Source organism: Onychomys torridus, chromosome 6, assembly GCF_903995425.1.
Source record: "Onychomys torridus chromosome 6, mOncTor1.1, whole genome shotgun sequence".
NCBI lineage: Eukaryota > Metazoa > Chordata > Mammalia > Rodentia > Cricetidae > Onychomys > Onychomys torridus.
In genome coordinates, this window is record NC_050448.1 from 70,122,213 (window position 1) to 70,140,114 (window position 17,902).

At 48.6% G+C, this 17,902-nt stretch overlaps 1 protein-coding gene across 2 annotated transcripts; it reads right to left on the bottom strand.

The window, feature by feature from the left end:
• Window positions 1-575: 575 nt before the first annotated feature.
• On the bottom strand, window positions 576-11,345 carry Anxa9 (annexin A9). 2 transcript variants are annotated; one of them, XM_036190823.1, is made up of 13 exons: window positions 10,116-11,345; window positions 9,399-9,489; window positions 8,760-8,856; window positions 7,201-7,295; window positions 6,923-7,036; window positions 6,630-6,720; window positions 5,304-5,383; window positions 5,108-5,167; window positions 4,320-4,404; window positions 4,082-4,177; window positions 3,936-3,994; window positions 1,085-1,207; window positions 576-731 (listed from the first exon to the last, which is right to left on the bottom strand). In XM_036190823.1, the coding sequence occupies exons 2-13, from the start codon at window positions 9,471-9,473 to the stop codon at window positions 669-671; spliced, it is 1,038 nt and encodes a 345-aa protein (XP_036046716.1). In that variant the 5' UTR covers window positions 9,474-9,489; window positions 10,116-11,345; the 3' UTR covers window positions 576-668. The 2 variants fall into 2 exon arrangements, with proteins under 2 accessions (XP_036046716.1, XP_036046714.1); XM_036190821.1 differs by having other exon boundaries at window positions 9,399-11,345.
• Window positions 11,346-17,902: the final 6,557 nt, after the last annotated feature.

Here is a 17,902-nt window from a genome sequence, read left to right on the forward strand (position 1 = left end):
AATTCCTGGGGAGGAGGAGGATGAGGTTGGAGGGAGGTTCAGAAGGTGGTGTATATTGATAACGGACAAGTGCCGGGCTGGGGCAAAAACAGGATTCCCATTGAATGCTAAATGTACTTCAAAGACGCCTGCAACTCCAGGGTCTCTTCCTGGCCCACGTCCTGACCCACACAAATTTTAACCAGGAAACATCAAAAGACAGAGAATTTGCCAAAAGGTTCAACTACCAGGGAGATGTTCTGGCCATGGTATGAATTGATGAGTAGGGTCAACACTATCAAAGACTTCCTGTTGCTTCTCCCCAAAATGGAGCTAGAAGACACCACTCTGAGATGAGGAGAATCCAAGGATATCAAAGAAATTTAGAGCAGGGTGGTGGTGGCGGCGGCGGCAGTGGCACACGCCTTTAGTCCCATCACTTGAGAGGCAGAGCCAGACGGATCTCTGTGAGTTCGAGGCCAGCCTGGTCTACAGAGTGAGATCCAGGACAGGCACCAAAACTACACAGATAAACCCTGTCTCAAAAAAAAAAAAAAAAAAAAAAATTAGAGGTCCAACCTCAAGAGGAAGTTAGGGTATATGGTGTTCCTTGGGGGTCTCCCATGTGTTCAACCAAATATGGGACTCCCAGACTCTTGGATGTCATGTCAGGGTGGATCCAAAAAGTCTCAAATGTCTTCGGCTCTGCACAGGGCCAGTAGGGCTGAATGATAATCCCCTCTGACTGCATCCTGCAGGTGAGGGAATCAGTATTAGAAAAACTCATTACCACCACCATGGTCCAACATTCTAACCCCAAGGAAAGACTGCTGTCTGTTGCCTGAGTCTCACATTCAACCAAAGGAAAGGCAGGTGGAGCAGGGAGCTGGGACGCCAGGGCTCCAGGGTAAGACATTGCCTAATTTAGTCTGGCTGTGGTGGCGTACCCTTTTAATCCCAGCACTTGGGCACTTGGGAAGCAGAGGCAGGTGGATCTCTGAGTTCGAGGCCAGCCTGGTCTATTGAATGGGTTCTAGGACAGCCAGGGCTACACAGAGAAACGCTGTCTTGAAGAGAGAGAAAGAGCAGGTGAGCTAAATTTCACCTGGAGAGAAGAATACAGAGACTTCCCAAATTTCTTCTTGAATTCGGCCCGAATGCTCAGAAGATCAGTCTCACTTCGGGAGATGAGGACTCGTATCAGCACTTGGAAATTGGGCTCAGTTTCCTGGGAAAGAAACAGAGGGGAGTGTGTGGCAGGTAGTTAGGGGATAGTCTCATTAAGGGCAAGGGGTGAATGGCATGCATGGGTGGGTAGGAACGAGAGGCAAGATGGAGAAGCAATGATCTCAGCCAGAGTTACTGTCTACACTCACAGAAGGATAGTGAGTAAATACTTTTCTGTCTTTTCTTTTCTGTGGTATTGGGAGGTCGAACCTAGGGCCTTAAACATGAGCTACATCCTCAGGCTGCTGCAGCTTCTCCTTCTCCTCCTAATTTTTGAGACAGGATCTCAGCATATACCTCAGGCTAGCCTCAAATCCACAGAGTGCTCAGTCTAAAGGTATCAGCCACCATGCCCAGGCCAGATCTGTCTCTGTGTGTGTGTGTGTGTGTGTGTGTGTGTGTGTGTGTGTTTGTGTGTGTGTGTGTGTGAGAGAGTGAGAGAGAGAGAGAGAGAGAGAGAGAGAGAGAGAGAGAGAAGAGGGCCTTATATCCCCTGGGTCCAAGAACCAAACTTGGGTCCTCTGGAAGAGCAAGAAACTCTTAACCACTGAGCCATCTTTTCAGGTCCATGTTTTTGTTTTTGAGACAGTGTCTCATGTGCCCTAGACTGACCTTTAACTCACAGAGATCCACTTAGCTCTCTGCCTCCAGACTGTTTGGATTTAAGGTATGGGCCACCTTGAACTCTTGGATCCTCTTGTTTCTACTTCTCAAGTTCTGCGATTATAAGTGTGTGTCTCTCAGCTGGCCTGACTCCTAAAATATACCTGACAATTATATCCAAGAATTCCAGTCCCATAATCCTAATATACTAAGTGTTTGTCCCTTTTATGTGTATGCTCATGGGCTCTCTCACTGAGCCCCTCCTAGCCCACAGATTTGTTTTTATATCAGGAACTCAGACAGATAACCACAGGTTTTCAAATGAATCCTAGAGTTGACTCATTATAATGAGCCAGGCTTTATCAGTTAAGTATAATAATAATCTGTTGTCAAGATGGAAATCTCGATGATTGAGCAAGGGCGTATATAGACTGTCCTATGAATGAATAGACATTAATGGGGCATGGTGCTGAAGGCTTCTCTGTCTACCAAAATGTGATAACTCCAACCTTTCATATATTACACTTCCTTTTTTATTTTTATTTTGTTTTTTCAAGACAGCGCTTCTCTGTGTAGCCTTGGCTGTCCTGGCACTTGATCTATAGAACAGGCTGGCCTTGAACTCAGAGACCTGCCAGCCTCTGTCTCTCCAGTGGATTAAAGGTGTGCACCATCGCTGCCCAGCTATTACACTTCCTTCAAATAAATATATATATATTCTCAGAGGAGACCTAGTTTATCTAGGATAATTACTAGATTCTGTTGGTATAATTACTCAAACCCATAGTGATTACTTTTTAGATAAATAATACATCAGGCACTATGGGTTTTGTTTTTCTTTTTTGAGACAGGGTCTCACAATGTAGCTCAGGCTGTCCTGGAACTCCCTATATAGACCCAGCTGGTCTCAAACACAGATCTGCCTCCTGTGTGCTGGGATTAAAGGCGTGCACCACCACGCCTGGCTCCCCAAGCATCTTGTAGAGTGTGGCACAAAGATGGTAGTTGGGACTTGGGCATATGCAGCAAGCGTTCTTCTATCACACTTTCTCTCCAGCTTGAGGGTAAATAATAGGAATGAAATCCAGCTAAGGTAGCCCGGCATGGTGGCGCATGCCTTTAGTCCCAGCACTCAGGAGGCAGAGCCAGGTGGATCTCTGTTAGTTTGAGGCCAGCCTGGTCTACAGAGTGAGATCCAGGACAGCCTCCAAAGCTACACAGAGAAACCTTTTCTGGGGGGGGTGGGAATCCAGCCAAGGTGGCTGGGCGTGGTAGCATACCCCTTTAATCCCAGTACTTGGAGAGGCAGAGAGAGGCAGGCAGATCTCTGAGTTAGAGGCCAGCCTGGTCTACATAGTTTCAGGGCAGCCAGGGCTACATAAAGAAACCGTGTCCTGAAAAAACCAAATAAATAAATAAACCTAGCCAATGTGGAGAAAGGAGGCCCAGGTTGCTCAGGTCATTCACCGTCTCTTTGTTCATGTTTTTCATCTAATTGAACAAGGACAGGGCATAGTTGTGAAGGTTAATTGAAATGTAAGTAATATGCTGGAGATAGCCAAAGTACAGGAAGTCCTGGCTGGCCTGGGACTTATGATGCTCCTTCTGCTCTGTCTCGTGAGTCCCGGGATTACGGGCTTTCACCACCATGCCCATCTATTTATAGAGCAATGTGAGCAACCTGTGAGTTGCGACCCCTTTGGGAGTCTAAAGGCCATTTCAAAGGGGTCACATCAGCTCTCCTGCATGTCAGATATTAAATTATGATTCATAACAGAAGCAAAATGACAGTTATGAGGTAGCAATGAATAATTTCATGGTTGGGGGTCAGCACATGAGGAACTGTAGTAAAGGGCTGCAGCGGTAGGAGGGTTGAGGACCCTGGGGACAGAGTTACCACCTTCACCTCTGACAACAAATACTGGACAAAGCAGCAAACTCCTCTGTTTTGGGTACATAGACATTAAGACAAAGTTACAGTGTAGTGCCTTGGGGGTAACTTAGTTCTAACCAGAGCTCACTCCTCTACCCATGACAAGACAGTCTGTAAACACAGAAGACAGTAGCTTGTAGGTTCTACCACACTTGGATCTGAAGGGCAGGACCGGAAGCAGTGTGCCTCTTACCTGAAGGCCTTGGTGAAGTTTGTCAGCAAAGTACAGGGCTGTGTTTCTCATTATGGAAGCTAGAAGCAAAAGTGAGAGGGTAGAGCCCGTGTCTAGGGCTACAGCTTTCCATCCCAGCAAACCCCATGTCCTGAGTAGGTACCTACCTAGGCTGAGCAGAGCCTGCTGAGCATCTCCATGGAAACGGTTCCGGATTGCATCCTCTAATTCCTGCCCAGTGCATCTCTGATACTGATCAAATACTTTTGGTATGTGTAGGGAGTGGTTAGAAAGGTAAGTTGGTGTGGGGCTGTTACTCACCACAGGGAAGGGTGACTCTCCCCACCACTGGCTGCCACACTCATCAATAGAACAAGCTGGGTGGGGATAAGGAAGCTTGGGTACCTCGGATCAGGTGTTCCGGACTCCGTTGTGTAAAGATCAGGACCCACTGACCTGCCATACTGGATCCTCCGGTCTGCTGGAGTACCTAGGAAAGAGGAAGCAGTCAGTGAGGACTGGGGTAGGACCATTATTTGGAGCCTGGAAGCCATGGTTAGGATGTCCCCAAAGATCTGTGGTGAAGGAAATGGGACAGAGGGAAAAGGGATAATTTAATCTCTGCACTAGGGAGGCAGAGGCGGACGGATCTCTTGAGTTGGAGGCCAGCCTGGTCTACGTAATGAGTTCTAGGACAGCCAGAGAAACCCTGACTCTAAAAATTAAATAAGTAAAAATAATAAAAAAGAGGCAGAATTAAGAAAGGGGCTCTAGCTGGGTGGTGGTGGTGGCGGCGGCGCACACCTTTGATCCCAGCCCTTGGAGGCAGAGACAGGCGGATCTCTGTGAGTTCAAGGCCAGCCTGGTCTAAAGAGTGAGATCCAGGATAGCTAGACCTACACATAGAAACCTTGTCTTGAAAAACCAAAACAAACAACAACAAAAAGAAAGGAAGGAAGGAAGGGGTAAAGGGCTCTACTTAGCTGCTCTCACAAGGAACTAATCCCCAAGAAGAGGTCTAAGGAGGCTTGCCTGATCCAGTGCCCACAGGAGGGGAATCTGCCAGCAGATGAGACTGTATTCTTTGAGCTCAAGAGGCAGAGGCAAAGAAGACAGGAGTGGGTCTACAGCACAGAGGGTCCACGGGATGGTACAAACTACATGGCTATGCAAGCTCAAGTCCTTTTGCTCACCCGGACATCTTGTTCTTCCAAGTTGTAGTCAATGATTCCAGAGTATCTCTCACGGCCCCCCTAAGTGGAGACACTGTTCTCAGGTTTCTTGGAAGAGCAGAGTTTTGTCCAGGCCCTGGTCTCTCCAAAGCTCCCTACTCTGGCCCATCCCCAGCCTGAGGAACACAACTCCCTTCCCTGGCAGGCCGAGCCTCACCTTGCTCAGGGCCAGGAGCAGGTCCTGCAGGATGCCATTGGTCTCAGTTCTGATATCTTCCTCAGCCTCCACCTGGAAATCTGGGGCAGGGGCAGGAGCCTTTTGACTCCTTCTGAATTTTCCCAGGGTAGATAGCTTTAGACTTGTCAAGTGTTGGACAACTGGTCCCTAAGAGTCCTCCTCCTTATTTTTTTCAAAGATTTATGTTTTTATTTATTTGTATAGGGGGTTGCCCAGGGAGGCTCTGGGCCTTTGGAGCTGGAGTTGCAGGGTGTTGTGAACCATCCGATGTGGGTGCTGGGAACCGAACTCAGCTCCTTATGCTCTTAGCTGCTGAGCTGCTGCTCCAGCCCCCTAACCATCCTATGCAGAGTAGCCTGATGGCTGATGGTTCCCAGGATGGAAGACATGGGTGCCATCATGGCGACTCTGAAAACACTCCTAAGTTGTGAGTGGTGGAAGTGGCTTCATCTCCAAACCTTCCCACTGGGAACCCCATCCATTGTTGGGCAACCAGGAGTAACTAGAGAGAGGGGATGCCAGGTCATGAAGCCAGTTGGTTAGGGCTGAGCCCTCTGTCCAAAGTTCAGGAAGTGCTGTGTGAGGTGGGGGATGAAGCCGAGAGTGAGCAGGAGTGGGGAAGGCAGGAAAATAAAGACTCCAGCATGTGCTGCAACCCTGGGTCCAGTCTCTAGAACAGAAAGAAAGGAGGAGAAGGAGGGAGAGAGGAAACCAAACGTCAGTCATGGAGGCCCATGTCTGTAAGCCCAGCACTGGGGAGGCCGAGTCATGAGGACCGTGAAGTCAAAGCATTCCATCTACATGAAACTATAATGTCTCCGGAGAGGGGAAGAAAGGAAAGATGGAAACAGAGCCAAGAGGAGCTCCCTAGAGGTAGGAGAGGGTTGAGAACCCAGAGCAGCGTGAGCCATTGTCGGAGTGAAAACTGAAGAAAAAGAAGGCCTGTAGAGGGGGTGAGAGGTGGGTGGGAAAAGCTGCTCCAAATGAGTAGGCGAGGCAGGGTCTGAGAGGTGACAGCGTCACCACCGCCTGTCCCCCAGGCAGCAGCAAGGGGCTGTGACAGTACCTAACTAATGTCATTACTGTGAGGTTTGCCCTAGGGCTCCAGACTAAGTTATCATTGTTTCTCTTTAATGATCACCTGTGGCTCTCTCCCCTGGGGAGACTGAGGCACTGGCAGTGGGGGGGGGGGTGTGCGGACGTGCTGGGAGCAGAGAGTCAGGGTCCCAGATCTGCAAGGACTGTCGGAGAGGAGTGGATTGCCCCCACACCCTACGACTGGTGGGGACCCTCATACATTCTTACCGTGCTTGTATACTGCCAGGCATTCCTGCAGTTGGGGTGCTGCTCGGGTGGCCAGGATTTCCAAGGCCACATCCTCAGCAGAACCTGAGGCCTGCAAGACATTGAGGCCACTTGACACTGGACCGTATCGTTAGCCCAGCAAGACGGCAGACAGAGGGCTGCCGGGCCGGCACTAGCAGGGTTGAGGGGGTCTCTAGGCCCCATCTCTGGAGAGGTCAAGGCCAGTCAAATGCCCTTCCTCTCATTTGGTGTCCTTGTCCCCAGACAAGGCAGCAGTTGTCCTCTCCGGGTACCTTCAGGGCGGTCCTCAGTTCCTGGGCATCAAATTGGGACAGAGGCTGTAGGAGAGCCGCCACAAGTTTCTCAAGGTTGCCAGAGAGTGCTGCCCGCAAAGACTTCAATAGATCCTGCATAAATGGGCCACAGACAGAAGGCCCCAGAATCATGGGAAGCTTAGGCTGACTGTTATCCCAGGCTTGGCCACCAAGTCCCTGACTAGCCAAAGGGAGAGGTGGCCATGGCTGGAGCTCCAGCCCTCCAGGGGTTCTCCACCCTGTCTCCAGCTCCCCACCTGTTTGGTGCGCTCTTGGAAGGCTCGAGAAATGAGCTGTCTCTGCTCTCTGCTCCGATTGGTCAGTACCTCCACAATGGTGCTGTGGTCCACACCTGACCCAAGACAAAACCAGGCTGCAACCAGGGAGTTCACGGTTGTGAATTCCCAACTCTTCCAGGAAAAGACCAGGGGCTACTTCACCCTACTAACACTTATTCTTTTTCCTTTTTTTTTTTTCTGAGACAGGGTTTCTCTGTGTAGCTTTGCGCCTTTTCCTAGAACCGCCATAGGGGCACACGCCTTTAATCCCAGCACTCAGGAGGATCTCTGTGAGTTCGAGACCAACCTGGACTATAGAGTGAGGTCTAGGACAGCCAGGGCTACACACTGAAACCCTGTTTTGGGGGAAGAAAAAAAAAAGTAAGTAAGTAAATAAATAAATAAATAAATGACTCACAGCCTAATTTAGGCAAAAGTGGCCTAGTTATGGTGGTTCAAAAAAAAGGGAAGAAAGTAAAGAAAACCATAAATAAAATGAAAAAATTTTAAAGGGCTTTTTGGGTGGGGCCCATTAATTTGGCTTAGAATCCTGGCTCTCCTGTTATAAGCTATGTGACCTTGGGCAAGCCTCTTAATCATTCTGGGCCCCAGTTTCCTCCTGTGTAGAAAGGAAATAATAAGCCTGACCTGACAAGGGTGTTGTGAGAGGGGATGACACACCACCACAGAACTTGACATGCTAGAATCAAATATTTCAGCAATATCCCAGAACATCACCAGCTCCACCTCCTTTGGGCTCCTTAAAAAGATGTTTTTAAAGCCAGGTGGTGGTGGCACATGCTTTTAATCCGAGCACTCAGGAGGCAGAGGAAGGTGGGTCTCTGAGTTCCAGGCCAGCCTGGGCTACAGAGCAAGTTCCAGGATAGCCAGGGCTACACATAGAAACCTTGTCTCAAAAAAAAATTTTTTTAAAACATTTATTTATTTAAACGTGTGTGGTGGTGGGATGCAGAAGAACACTAGCTATTCTTCTAGGGGACCCAGTTCTAGTCCCACATGGTGACTTACAACCATCTGAAACTCCAGTTCCAGGGGCTCTAACCCCCTCTTCTGGCCCCTGTGCACACCAGGCTTGCTTGTTACAGTATGCACAGACATAGATACAGGCAAAATATACATACACAGAAAATATAAATAAAATACTAGATTTTTAAAGAGAGAGAGAAAGGAAGAAGGAAGGAAGAAAGGAAGGAAGACAGACAGACAGAAGCAGGCCAGCAGTGAGGCTTGATGGCTCTGGCCTGTAATCCCATCACTTGGGAAACTGCTGCAGGAGGGCTACTACAAATCTGAAGCCAGCTTGAGATTCAGAATGAGACCCTGTCAGGCGCAGTGGCACACATCCTTGATCCCAGCATTAAGAAGCGGATACAGGTGGATATGAGTTAGAGGCCAGCCTGGTCTCCGTAGTGAGTCCAGGCTAGCTAGTGTTATGAATGAGACCCTATCTCAAAATAAAATAATAAAGATCAGGTCAACAATGAGAGGTAGACCCTAACACCAAGGGCACAGCTCACCTTGGCCTGCAATGGCCTTCAGCAGCTTCTGGACATCCTTGTCCACACCAAAGCTCAAGAAAGTCCTGAGGGTGCCCAGGGTCCCCCAAGCTGCAGTCTGCAGGAGCATGAGAACATGGCATCAGAGGAGGGAGCCTGCCTGCCTTCTCCCCCCATTGCATCCCTTTACTGTTTGTGCATGGGGGGTCAGAGGACGAGGGAGTGTATTATCTGCTTCCATGTGGGTCCTAGGGATTGAACTCAGGTCGTCAAGGCTTCCACCCAGCTGAGCTATCTCTCAGATACCATCTCCACTTTCCTCTTCCCCAACATCTCCTGTGGACACATTAAAACTTATTGTTGGGAGCCGGGCGGTGGTGGCACACGCCTGTAATCCCAGCACTTGGGAGGCAGAGGCAGGCGGATCTCTATGAGTTTGAGGCCAGCCTGATCTACAGAGCTAGTCCAGGACAGGCTCCAAAGTTACAGAGAAACCCTGTCTCAAAAAACAAAACAAAAAAAACAAAAAACAAAAACCTTATTGTTGGGGCTGGAGCTGTGGCTCAGAGGTAGAGCACTAACCTGTCCAGTATAAAGCAAGACCAATCACCAGCACTAGTGAATAAATAAATCCGTTTCTGAAGTCCCAACAGCCCGTACCTTGTTGGCAAGGCCCAGGGAGCTGAGGATCTCCTGGGTCAGGGATGCGTCCATCCTTCCACTGATCACAGACATAGTTCAACTGGCTTCCCTGCGGGAGGAGACAGGAGTTAGCTGAGGGAATGTCCCACTTGGGCCTGCTGATGGCCTCTAATGTGGCCTGGACTCTCTCAACCCATTGCTTTCTTTCCTTTGCTGCAGAAAACAAGTGAATGAATAATAGCATATGGAACTGCTCTGCAGGCGTGAGGACAGAGGAGAGGGCAATAGGAAGAGCCTCCCTTCCCTGCTTTCTCCTTCCTTTCCTAAGCCTGGACGGCTGGGGAGGCACTTACCAACGGTTTCCCAAGGCCCCTGAACCCTCAGTCTGAGATGATGCTCCCTTCTGAGGCTCAGGTCCCTCCCTTCCCTGGCTTCTCAGGCAGCCGAGGTCAGGTGGCATAATGATGGACAGGTGGGAGCCGGCTCCTGCTGTCTCACCTCCTCCCCTTCCTGAAGAGCTGCTTCCTACCTGCCAGTCCTCCCCCGCCCCCCCAAGAGTCTCAGGTTGGGTCTTTAGGTCAGCAAATGTGTTCTGGGCTGATGGAGGCGTCCTTGTAGGAACATGAGTACCTGGGCATAGATGAGACTCTCTCATGCAGGGAAAGGAGCCCATCACTCTTCCCTCAATCAGTAAGTTCTCCTTCCCCCAAATAAGGGCTCAGCTCCGGGACTTACCCCAAAGGTGCTAGAGGTGACGTGGGTGTTGGGGCCCGGTGGGTGGCTTGCCTGTGTGGGCACCAGCTCCTGTGTAGCCCGGTGGTGGAGAGGAGTGAGGAGCCCAGGCTGAGCAGCCAGTCAGATGGCCTCTTCTGCAGACCAGCCCAGCTGTTGTCTCTGACTCCAGCCCCTCCCAGACGTGGGAGAGGACCAGGCTGTACAGGGTCTACAAGCAAACACCTCCCTGCCTAGCACCTCTCCTCCCAGGAACTGGCCCTTAACCCACGCAAGTGAACTCTGCTCAGCCTCTCAACTCAGCCGAGGACACAGGAGGCTTTGTGGGGACTTTCGCTGCGGGGCCAGGTTGGGACCACAGAAACCCAGCCTCCCATCTTGCTTCTGACCTGGCTCTACCACTGACTCCAACTCCCTGGGGGTAAAGGGGAGGGGGGTTAAGGGGAATGTAGGTCAGGCAGGCTCCAGGCTGATTTCAAGGTTGATAGAGAAAAACCTGTTGGGACACATACCATCAAGGCACCCCAGCCTGCACCCCACAGGGGGTCCCGGCCCAGAAGTCCTGTGATTATGCCTCAGGAAAGCCAGTCACCAAGAGTGGGGAGGCAAGAGGATTGTTTCTATCTGTGGGCACACAGGTAATCAGGGGTGAGAGCAGAGCCACAGAGTCAGGAAAGAAAAATGCAGAGGGTGTTCCCTGTAGACCGGCACCGTGGGAGCGCTGTGCTCCCAAAGGCCGCCAGCAGATGGAGGAGGATCCCAGGGCCCAGATTTCTCAGTCTCCTTCAGCCTTTTGGCTGCCAGTGTTCCCTGGCTGTTCAGGCTGCAGGTGATACAGTTCCAACAGCTAAGCCTGAGGCTGTTGGCACACAGCAGCAGGTGCTCAATCCTTCTATGCCTCAGGGACCCTAAGTAGTTGCTTAACCCTCGGGGCTGGTTCCTTAAGGCTTGGAGAGCTGTCTATTTCCGGCCTCCAGTCTTCTGCTGTTCTCCAAACACAGGGTGATCCTCCCTGATCTCCCAGGAGCCCAGAAGGAGAGGGTTACTGCTACCCCACACAGGAAATGTGTGGGGACACTGGTAATGAAGTTCCACGATGGCAATCATGTTCTGATTTTCTCCCTCACTAAGGTGGAAAACGTACTCCAATTTTAGAATCAGAGGATGCATGGCCAATCTCTAATTTTGAATTTATTCATTTATTATTTATTTATTTTTGTTTGTTTGTTTGTTTTTGAGACAGGGTCTCTCTACATAGTCTGGACTGTCCTGGAACTCACTATGTAGACCAGCCTGGACTTGTCTCTGCCTCCTGAGTGCTGGGATTAAAGGCCATCACACCCAGCAATCTCTAATTCTTAAATTTCTCTTTTCTTTTTCTTCTTTTCTCTTTTTTGTTTGTTTTTCATTTTTTGAGACAGGGTTTCTCTGGGTAGCCCTGGTTGTCCTGGAACTGACTTTGTAGACCAAGCTGGCCTCCAACTCAGAGATCTACCTGCCTCTGCCTCCTGAGTGCTGGGATCAAAGGTATGCGTTGCCATGCCTGGATCCTTGAAATTTTCTTTATTATGCATGTGCACATATATGTGACGGCATGTGTGCAGCTGAGAGAAAAACTCCTGGGATAGTCCTCTCCTTCTAGCAGATGAGTTCCAAGGTGTGAGTTCCGAGATCAGTCTGGTGGCAAGTGCTCTTACTGGGCTCTCTTGCTGGCCTTTTTTTGGTTTTGTTTGTTTGTGGGAAGGTACAGGATTTTATTCTATAGCTCAGGCTAGCCTGGAACTCATGATGAAGCCCAGGCTGGCTCTGAGCTCACAATTCTCTTCCCTCAGTTTCAAGTGCTGAGATTTACAGGTGTGAGCCATCACCCCAGTCTGCCCCTTGTCATGGTCTGTAATCTTAGCTAGACATTTCATGACCTCCAAATGGAAAGGGTGGGAGAAACCTAGGGCAGAGGAGAAGAGAGGCTGGTGCATCTGAGGCTGTTTCTTGGGAGGAATAAGGATGAGGCAGTGTGTCATCTTGTAATTAGGGGTATTAGATTAAATAAATAAAAATATACAACTCCCAGTTAAATCAGTCCAGATAAGCAGTGAATAATTTGTTGGTAATAGTATGACCCAGATATTTAATGTGATTACGTATACTAACAAGTTATTTATTGTTTACCTGAAATTCTGCTCTAATAGGATGGAGATTCTGGGCTGTACCTGAGAGCCCCCAACAGGGCTCAATCTCAATCTCTGCACTGTGGCTAAGGCTAAAGTTGCAGATCTAGACTTCCCAGAATCAGAATCTGGACTTTCTGAATGATGCTGGACAGATGCCTGAAGCTCCTGTGCTCAGTTTTCTTATCCTCAGAACAGAGCCCAGAGGCAAGGCTGCAGAGATGGCTCAGTAGATAAGAGCACTGGCTGTTCTGGCAGAGGATCAGGGGTCAATTCTCAGCACCTACAAGGCAACTTACAACTGTCTGTAATTCCAGTTCTGGGGACCCAGTGTCCCCTTCTTGCCTCTTTGGGCTCTGCATGCACATGGTGTACAGATATACATGCAGTTGAAACATCCATACACATAAAATAAAAATAAATACTTTTTATTTTATTATTTTTTTTGAGACAAGGTCGTCTATGTAGTCCTGGCTTTCCTGGAACTCACTCTGTAGACCAGGTGGGCCTCAAACTCACAGAAATCCTCCTGCCTCTACCTCCCGAGTGCTGGGATTAAAGGCGTATGCCACCACACCTAACTAAATAAATCTTTAGACACAAAAGCAGACTGGGTAAGAAGCTGAGTGACAGAAAGGCCCTGGGTTCCAATCTCAGCACTGAAAAACCCAAAAACCTCTCTCATATACCCAAAAGGAGAAACAAGAGACTGGAAAGAGAGGGGGCTTAGCAGTTAAGAACACTTGCTTCTCTTACAGAGGACTTGGGCTTAGTCCCCAGGACCCACATGTTGGTTTACAATCATCCGTAACTCTAGCACCAGGAGATCTGATGCCTTCTTCTGGCCTCTCCAGGCACCAAGTAAGCACACGTGGTGTGCACACATACATGTAGGTGAAACACACTCATATACATAAAATAAATCTTCAAAAAAGAGTGTTTATCACTAATGATAGTCAATGTTGGAGAGGATGCGGAGCAAAGGGAACACTCCTCACTGTTGGTGGGAGTGCAAACTTGTACAACCACTGTGGAAATCAGTATGGCGGTTTCTCAGAAAATTGTGGATGATCTGCCTCAAGACCCAGCCATACCACTCTTGGGCATATACCCAAGGAATGCTCAATCACACCACAAAGATACATGCTCAACTATGTTCATAGCAGCATTATTCATAATACCCAGAACCTGGAAACACCCTAGATGCCCGTCAACTGAAGAATGAATTAAGAAAATGTGGTACATATACACAATGGAGTACTACTCAGCAGAGAAAAACAGTTACAGCATGAAATTTGCAGGCAAATGGATGGAACTAGAAAAGATCATCCTGAGTGAGGTAACCCAGACTCAGAAAAAACATGGTATGTACTCACTCACAAGTGGATACTAGATATAAAGCAAAGAACAATCAGACTGCAACCCACGGAACCAGGGGGGCTACATAGCAGGGGGGACCCCAAGATGACTGTGGCTTATAATAAGTTTTGGTTTTACTCAATCACTGGGCAAGTCTCAATGAAACGTTTCACTATTAGGATAAGAATTTGTACTGTATCAAGCTGATAATAGGATAAATAAATAAATAAAATGAAAAAAGAGTGTTTATGTTATAGATTGTTGTGAGAATTAGGTAAATAGATATTGAGATGGAGGGTTAGGTTGGGGTAGAGCCATTGCCTCTCCAGGATGATGCCCGAGTTCTATCCTTAGCAGCCCACTTCTAAATACTATACAATATTGAGAAAAGTGCTGGTCCCAGAGTACTAAGTATGCATGTCAAAGTGCTAACATATGGCAACAAGTATTGTTACAATCTTATTTTCTACTAGTAACTGTTAAATCTGATCTGCTAAATCTGATCCTGGCAGGCTTCAACATCGTTCCTGCCATTCCCCAAGAGAGCCACCAGAGGGCAGCAGCAACAACTAAGAGTATCATTAAAAAATCACCTAGAGCCGCTTGAAGTCCCCAGCTCCACGTGAGCCTATCGATGGGCTCTCAGAACCCACTCATCAGAAGTACAGCATGGGCTGACCTCTGAGGACATTCTGGAGACTGTTGCTTCACTGATGCCGGGGACACAATGTAGCACAGGACCCACACGCCCCGCCTTCTGACTCTTCAGTATCGATTCTGGCTACATGGAGCAGGGAGAACACCTACCTGGTGCCAAAGCTTCCCAGGGGACTCCTGTGAGAACCTGCAAGTTGAACTCTATATTAATAGAAGTCACACAGAAATCCAGCCACGTGGCCGAAGCACAGCCTTCCGCTGAGTGTGCAAACTGTGTGTGCTGCCTCCACAGTGGTTCTGCTGAAGCTTGGGTGGCGTTTCACCCATCTCAGCCTGGTTTTGCCTTGTTTAACACCGAGGACAGACTTGCTCTTTTCAGGGTCACTGATTATTCGATGCCCATGCTCTAAATTAGGATTGTGAACTTGGAGGACATCTCAGAGAGGATTCACTCTGCACCTTCGCTACAGACTTGAGGAGGGTAGGGACTTCCCACACCCATGGAGTTTGGACCAGAGTCTAGGTATCTTGATGCCTCTAACGTTGTCATTTCCTGATGAGGACTTGGGTGTCCCGAGCGGAACACCAGCGCATACAGTGCTGTCCACTGCCTCAACTGCTGACTAGTGAGCACTCTTCAAACTCTCTGGCGCCATTTTGCTTTTATTTTTTCTTCTCTTTTAGCCTCTTCCCATTATCTATCTGTGTATCTATGTATGTATCTGTGTATATCTATGTATGTATCTACATATGCTGTATGTATGTATGTATGTATGTATGTATGTATCTATCTATCTACCTATCTACCTATCTACCTATTTTGTGTACACATGTCGGCCCGTGTGCCACAGCATGCATGTAGAAGTTAGAAGACAACTTGTAAGAGTCCTTCTGTCCTTCTGTCCTTCGACCACGTGGCTCTCAGGATTTCCACTCAGGTTATCAGGCTTGGCAGCATTTGCCTTTAACCACCAAGCCCTCACACTGGCCTCCATGTACTGACACTGCTTAACTCCTCACTCAAGTAGGCTTCTGTGGGTTTGTATGTGTGTGTTATATACACTATATAAAAATACCTATTACATATACAATATAGGCAGGGTCTTACTATGTAGCCCTGGCTGTTCCAGAACTTTCTATGCTATGTAGACCAGGCTGACTTCAAACTCCCAGAGATCTATCTGCCTCTGCTGGGATTAAGTGTGTCACTATGATGGGCAGGCTTCTGTGTTTTATGGGCCAGCTACAGTTAGAAAGATCTCCTTTATGCTGAGTCTTGTCTTCCCAGGAGCCTATTCAGATACCTAAACTCTGGCCCCGTGGCTGGCCTGTTCACTGCCTTGGGACACCTCAACAGCCAATTCAGAGGAAGTGAGTCACCACACACAGGCCACACTTGGCATTGCGGGCATGGCAAAGCCAGCTTAGGGTGGGGGATGGTTTGGAAAGGCGTGGTGATTCTAATCTACTGGTTCACCCAAGGGAGAGTGTGGGGAACATCATCTCGGTGCTGGCGGAGGCCAAGTTTCTCCTCTTTCCACTTTCTTTTTTGTCTACTTCTTATCTCCATTTCTCAGGCTCTTATTATCCAGCTTTTGCTCACAAAACTCCCCTGTTTTTTCACCCTCTTTCTTTCTTTTTAATTTAATTTACCCAGAGGAAGCATTTAAGAAGTTTGGTGGGCTGAGTGTGATAGTTCCCACCTGTAAATCTAGAATTCAGGAGGACGGGCTTTGAGTCTGAAACCAGGTTGGGCCAGACATAGTGAGATACTGTCTCTAAATAAATAAGTAAGTAAGTAAGTAAGTAAATAAATAAATATCTGGGGTTGGAGAGATGGCGCAGGGGTTAAGAGCACTTGTTCTTATAGAGGACCTGGGTTCAATTCCCAGCACCCACATGATGGCTACAACCGCCTGTAACGCAAGTGGGGGATGGGGGGATATATCTTTAACACCCTCTCCTATTCTCCAAGGGAACTGCATGCACGTGGTTCACAGACACACATGCAGGCGAAACAACAATACATATAAAATTTTTTAAAAATTTAAAATTGAAAAAAACCATGGTGGGGATCATGGGAAAGCAAAGTATTAAAAAAAAAAAAAACAGAACAAAACAAACAAACAAAAAACCCAAGAAAAGAAGTTATAAGCTAAAGAAGAGGGTCAGTCCATTCACAGGTGGGGGATGAATTGGAGAGGGTTAGCAGGGCCCGAACAGCGGACACAAGAACTCTCTGGGAAAGTGTGGGGGTGTGCTGCAGAAGAGAACTCTGGGGAGAATACTGAAGGAGGCAGCCAAGCGCAGGGCACCGCGCAGGGCACCGCGCAGGGCACCGCGCAGGGCACCGCGCAGGGCACCGCGCAGGGCACCGCGCAGGGTCAGCCAGGCTTTTGTGGCGTACCATCTGTGCTGGGGTCTCCCTGCAGGGAGCAAGTGGACGAACAGGTTGAATGTCATCCGCTGCCTCTTTACACCTACACAGAGACCAGATCCAGATCCAAACTCTCAGGAGAGGATGCCGCCACACCTATCCCTAAGACAACTGGCGAAGCACCGCGCTTGACGGTACACTCTGTGAAGCAAGCCGCCGCCACAGGCTCAGTGACGGCATACAAATGCTATTTCGTGGGCCGGAGGGGCGGCTCAACAGTAAAGGGCCCTTGTTCTTGCAGAGCAGAACGCGCAGGTTCGATCCCAGCACCCACATGGCCGCTCACAACTGTATATAACTCCAGTTCCAGGGAATCTGATGCCCTCTGAGGAGCTTCTTGGGTACCAGGCATGCATGGTACACATACATACATAATGCAGGAAAACACTCATACAATACAATACAATAAATAAATACTTAAAAAAAAAATACTATTTCGCCGGGCGGCGGTGGCGCACGCCTCGAATCCCAGCACAGAGTGAGTGAGATCCGGGACAGGCACCAAAACTACACAGAGAAACCCTGTCTCAAACAAACAAACAAACAAACAAAAAACACCTCAACCCCCCCCCCCCAAAAAACAAAACAACAAAAACACTATTTCATGAAGGTGAAAAATGATCCGCCTGCTTCTGTCTTGCAAATACTGAGACCTTGCTTGGGAGTGAGCCACCAAACCGGGGCAGGTAGTTTTGTTTTTGTTTTTCAGGACAGGGTTTCTCTGTGCAGCCCTGGCTGTCCTGGAACTCGCTCTGCTCTGTAGACCAGGTTGGCCTCGAACTCGCGGACATTCTCCTGCCTCTGCCTGACCATGTAGTTTCAAAAACATATATATATATATATATATATATATATATATATATATATATTTTTTTTTTTTTTTACATGGAAGAAGCTGCAGGTCTTCCTGTAAATAGGTCCTCAAGTACAACTTACTCAAGTTCTGTCCACAATGGGAGTCAAGGCCGCTCTCTTCTTGAAGCGTGGATTTCATGGGTCTACTTAAGGGATAACACGTCCTAGTCTGAAACTGATCACGGCTAAGCATGGTGTGTAGTGTAGACGGGAGACCGAAGCACATTTCACTAAAGGTTGAGGGTAACTCCGTTCCGGCTCCGAACAGCAGGAATGGGGTACTGTGGATCTCACGGTGGGGAGCCTCGGGGTCT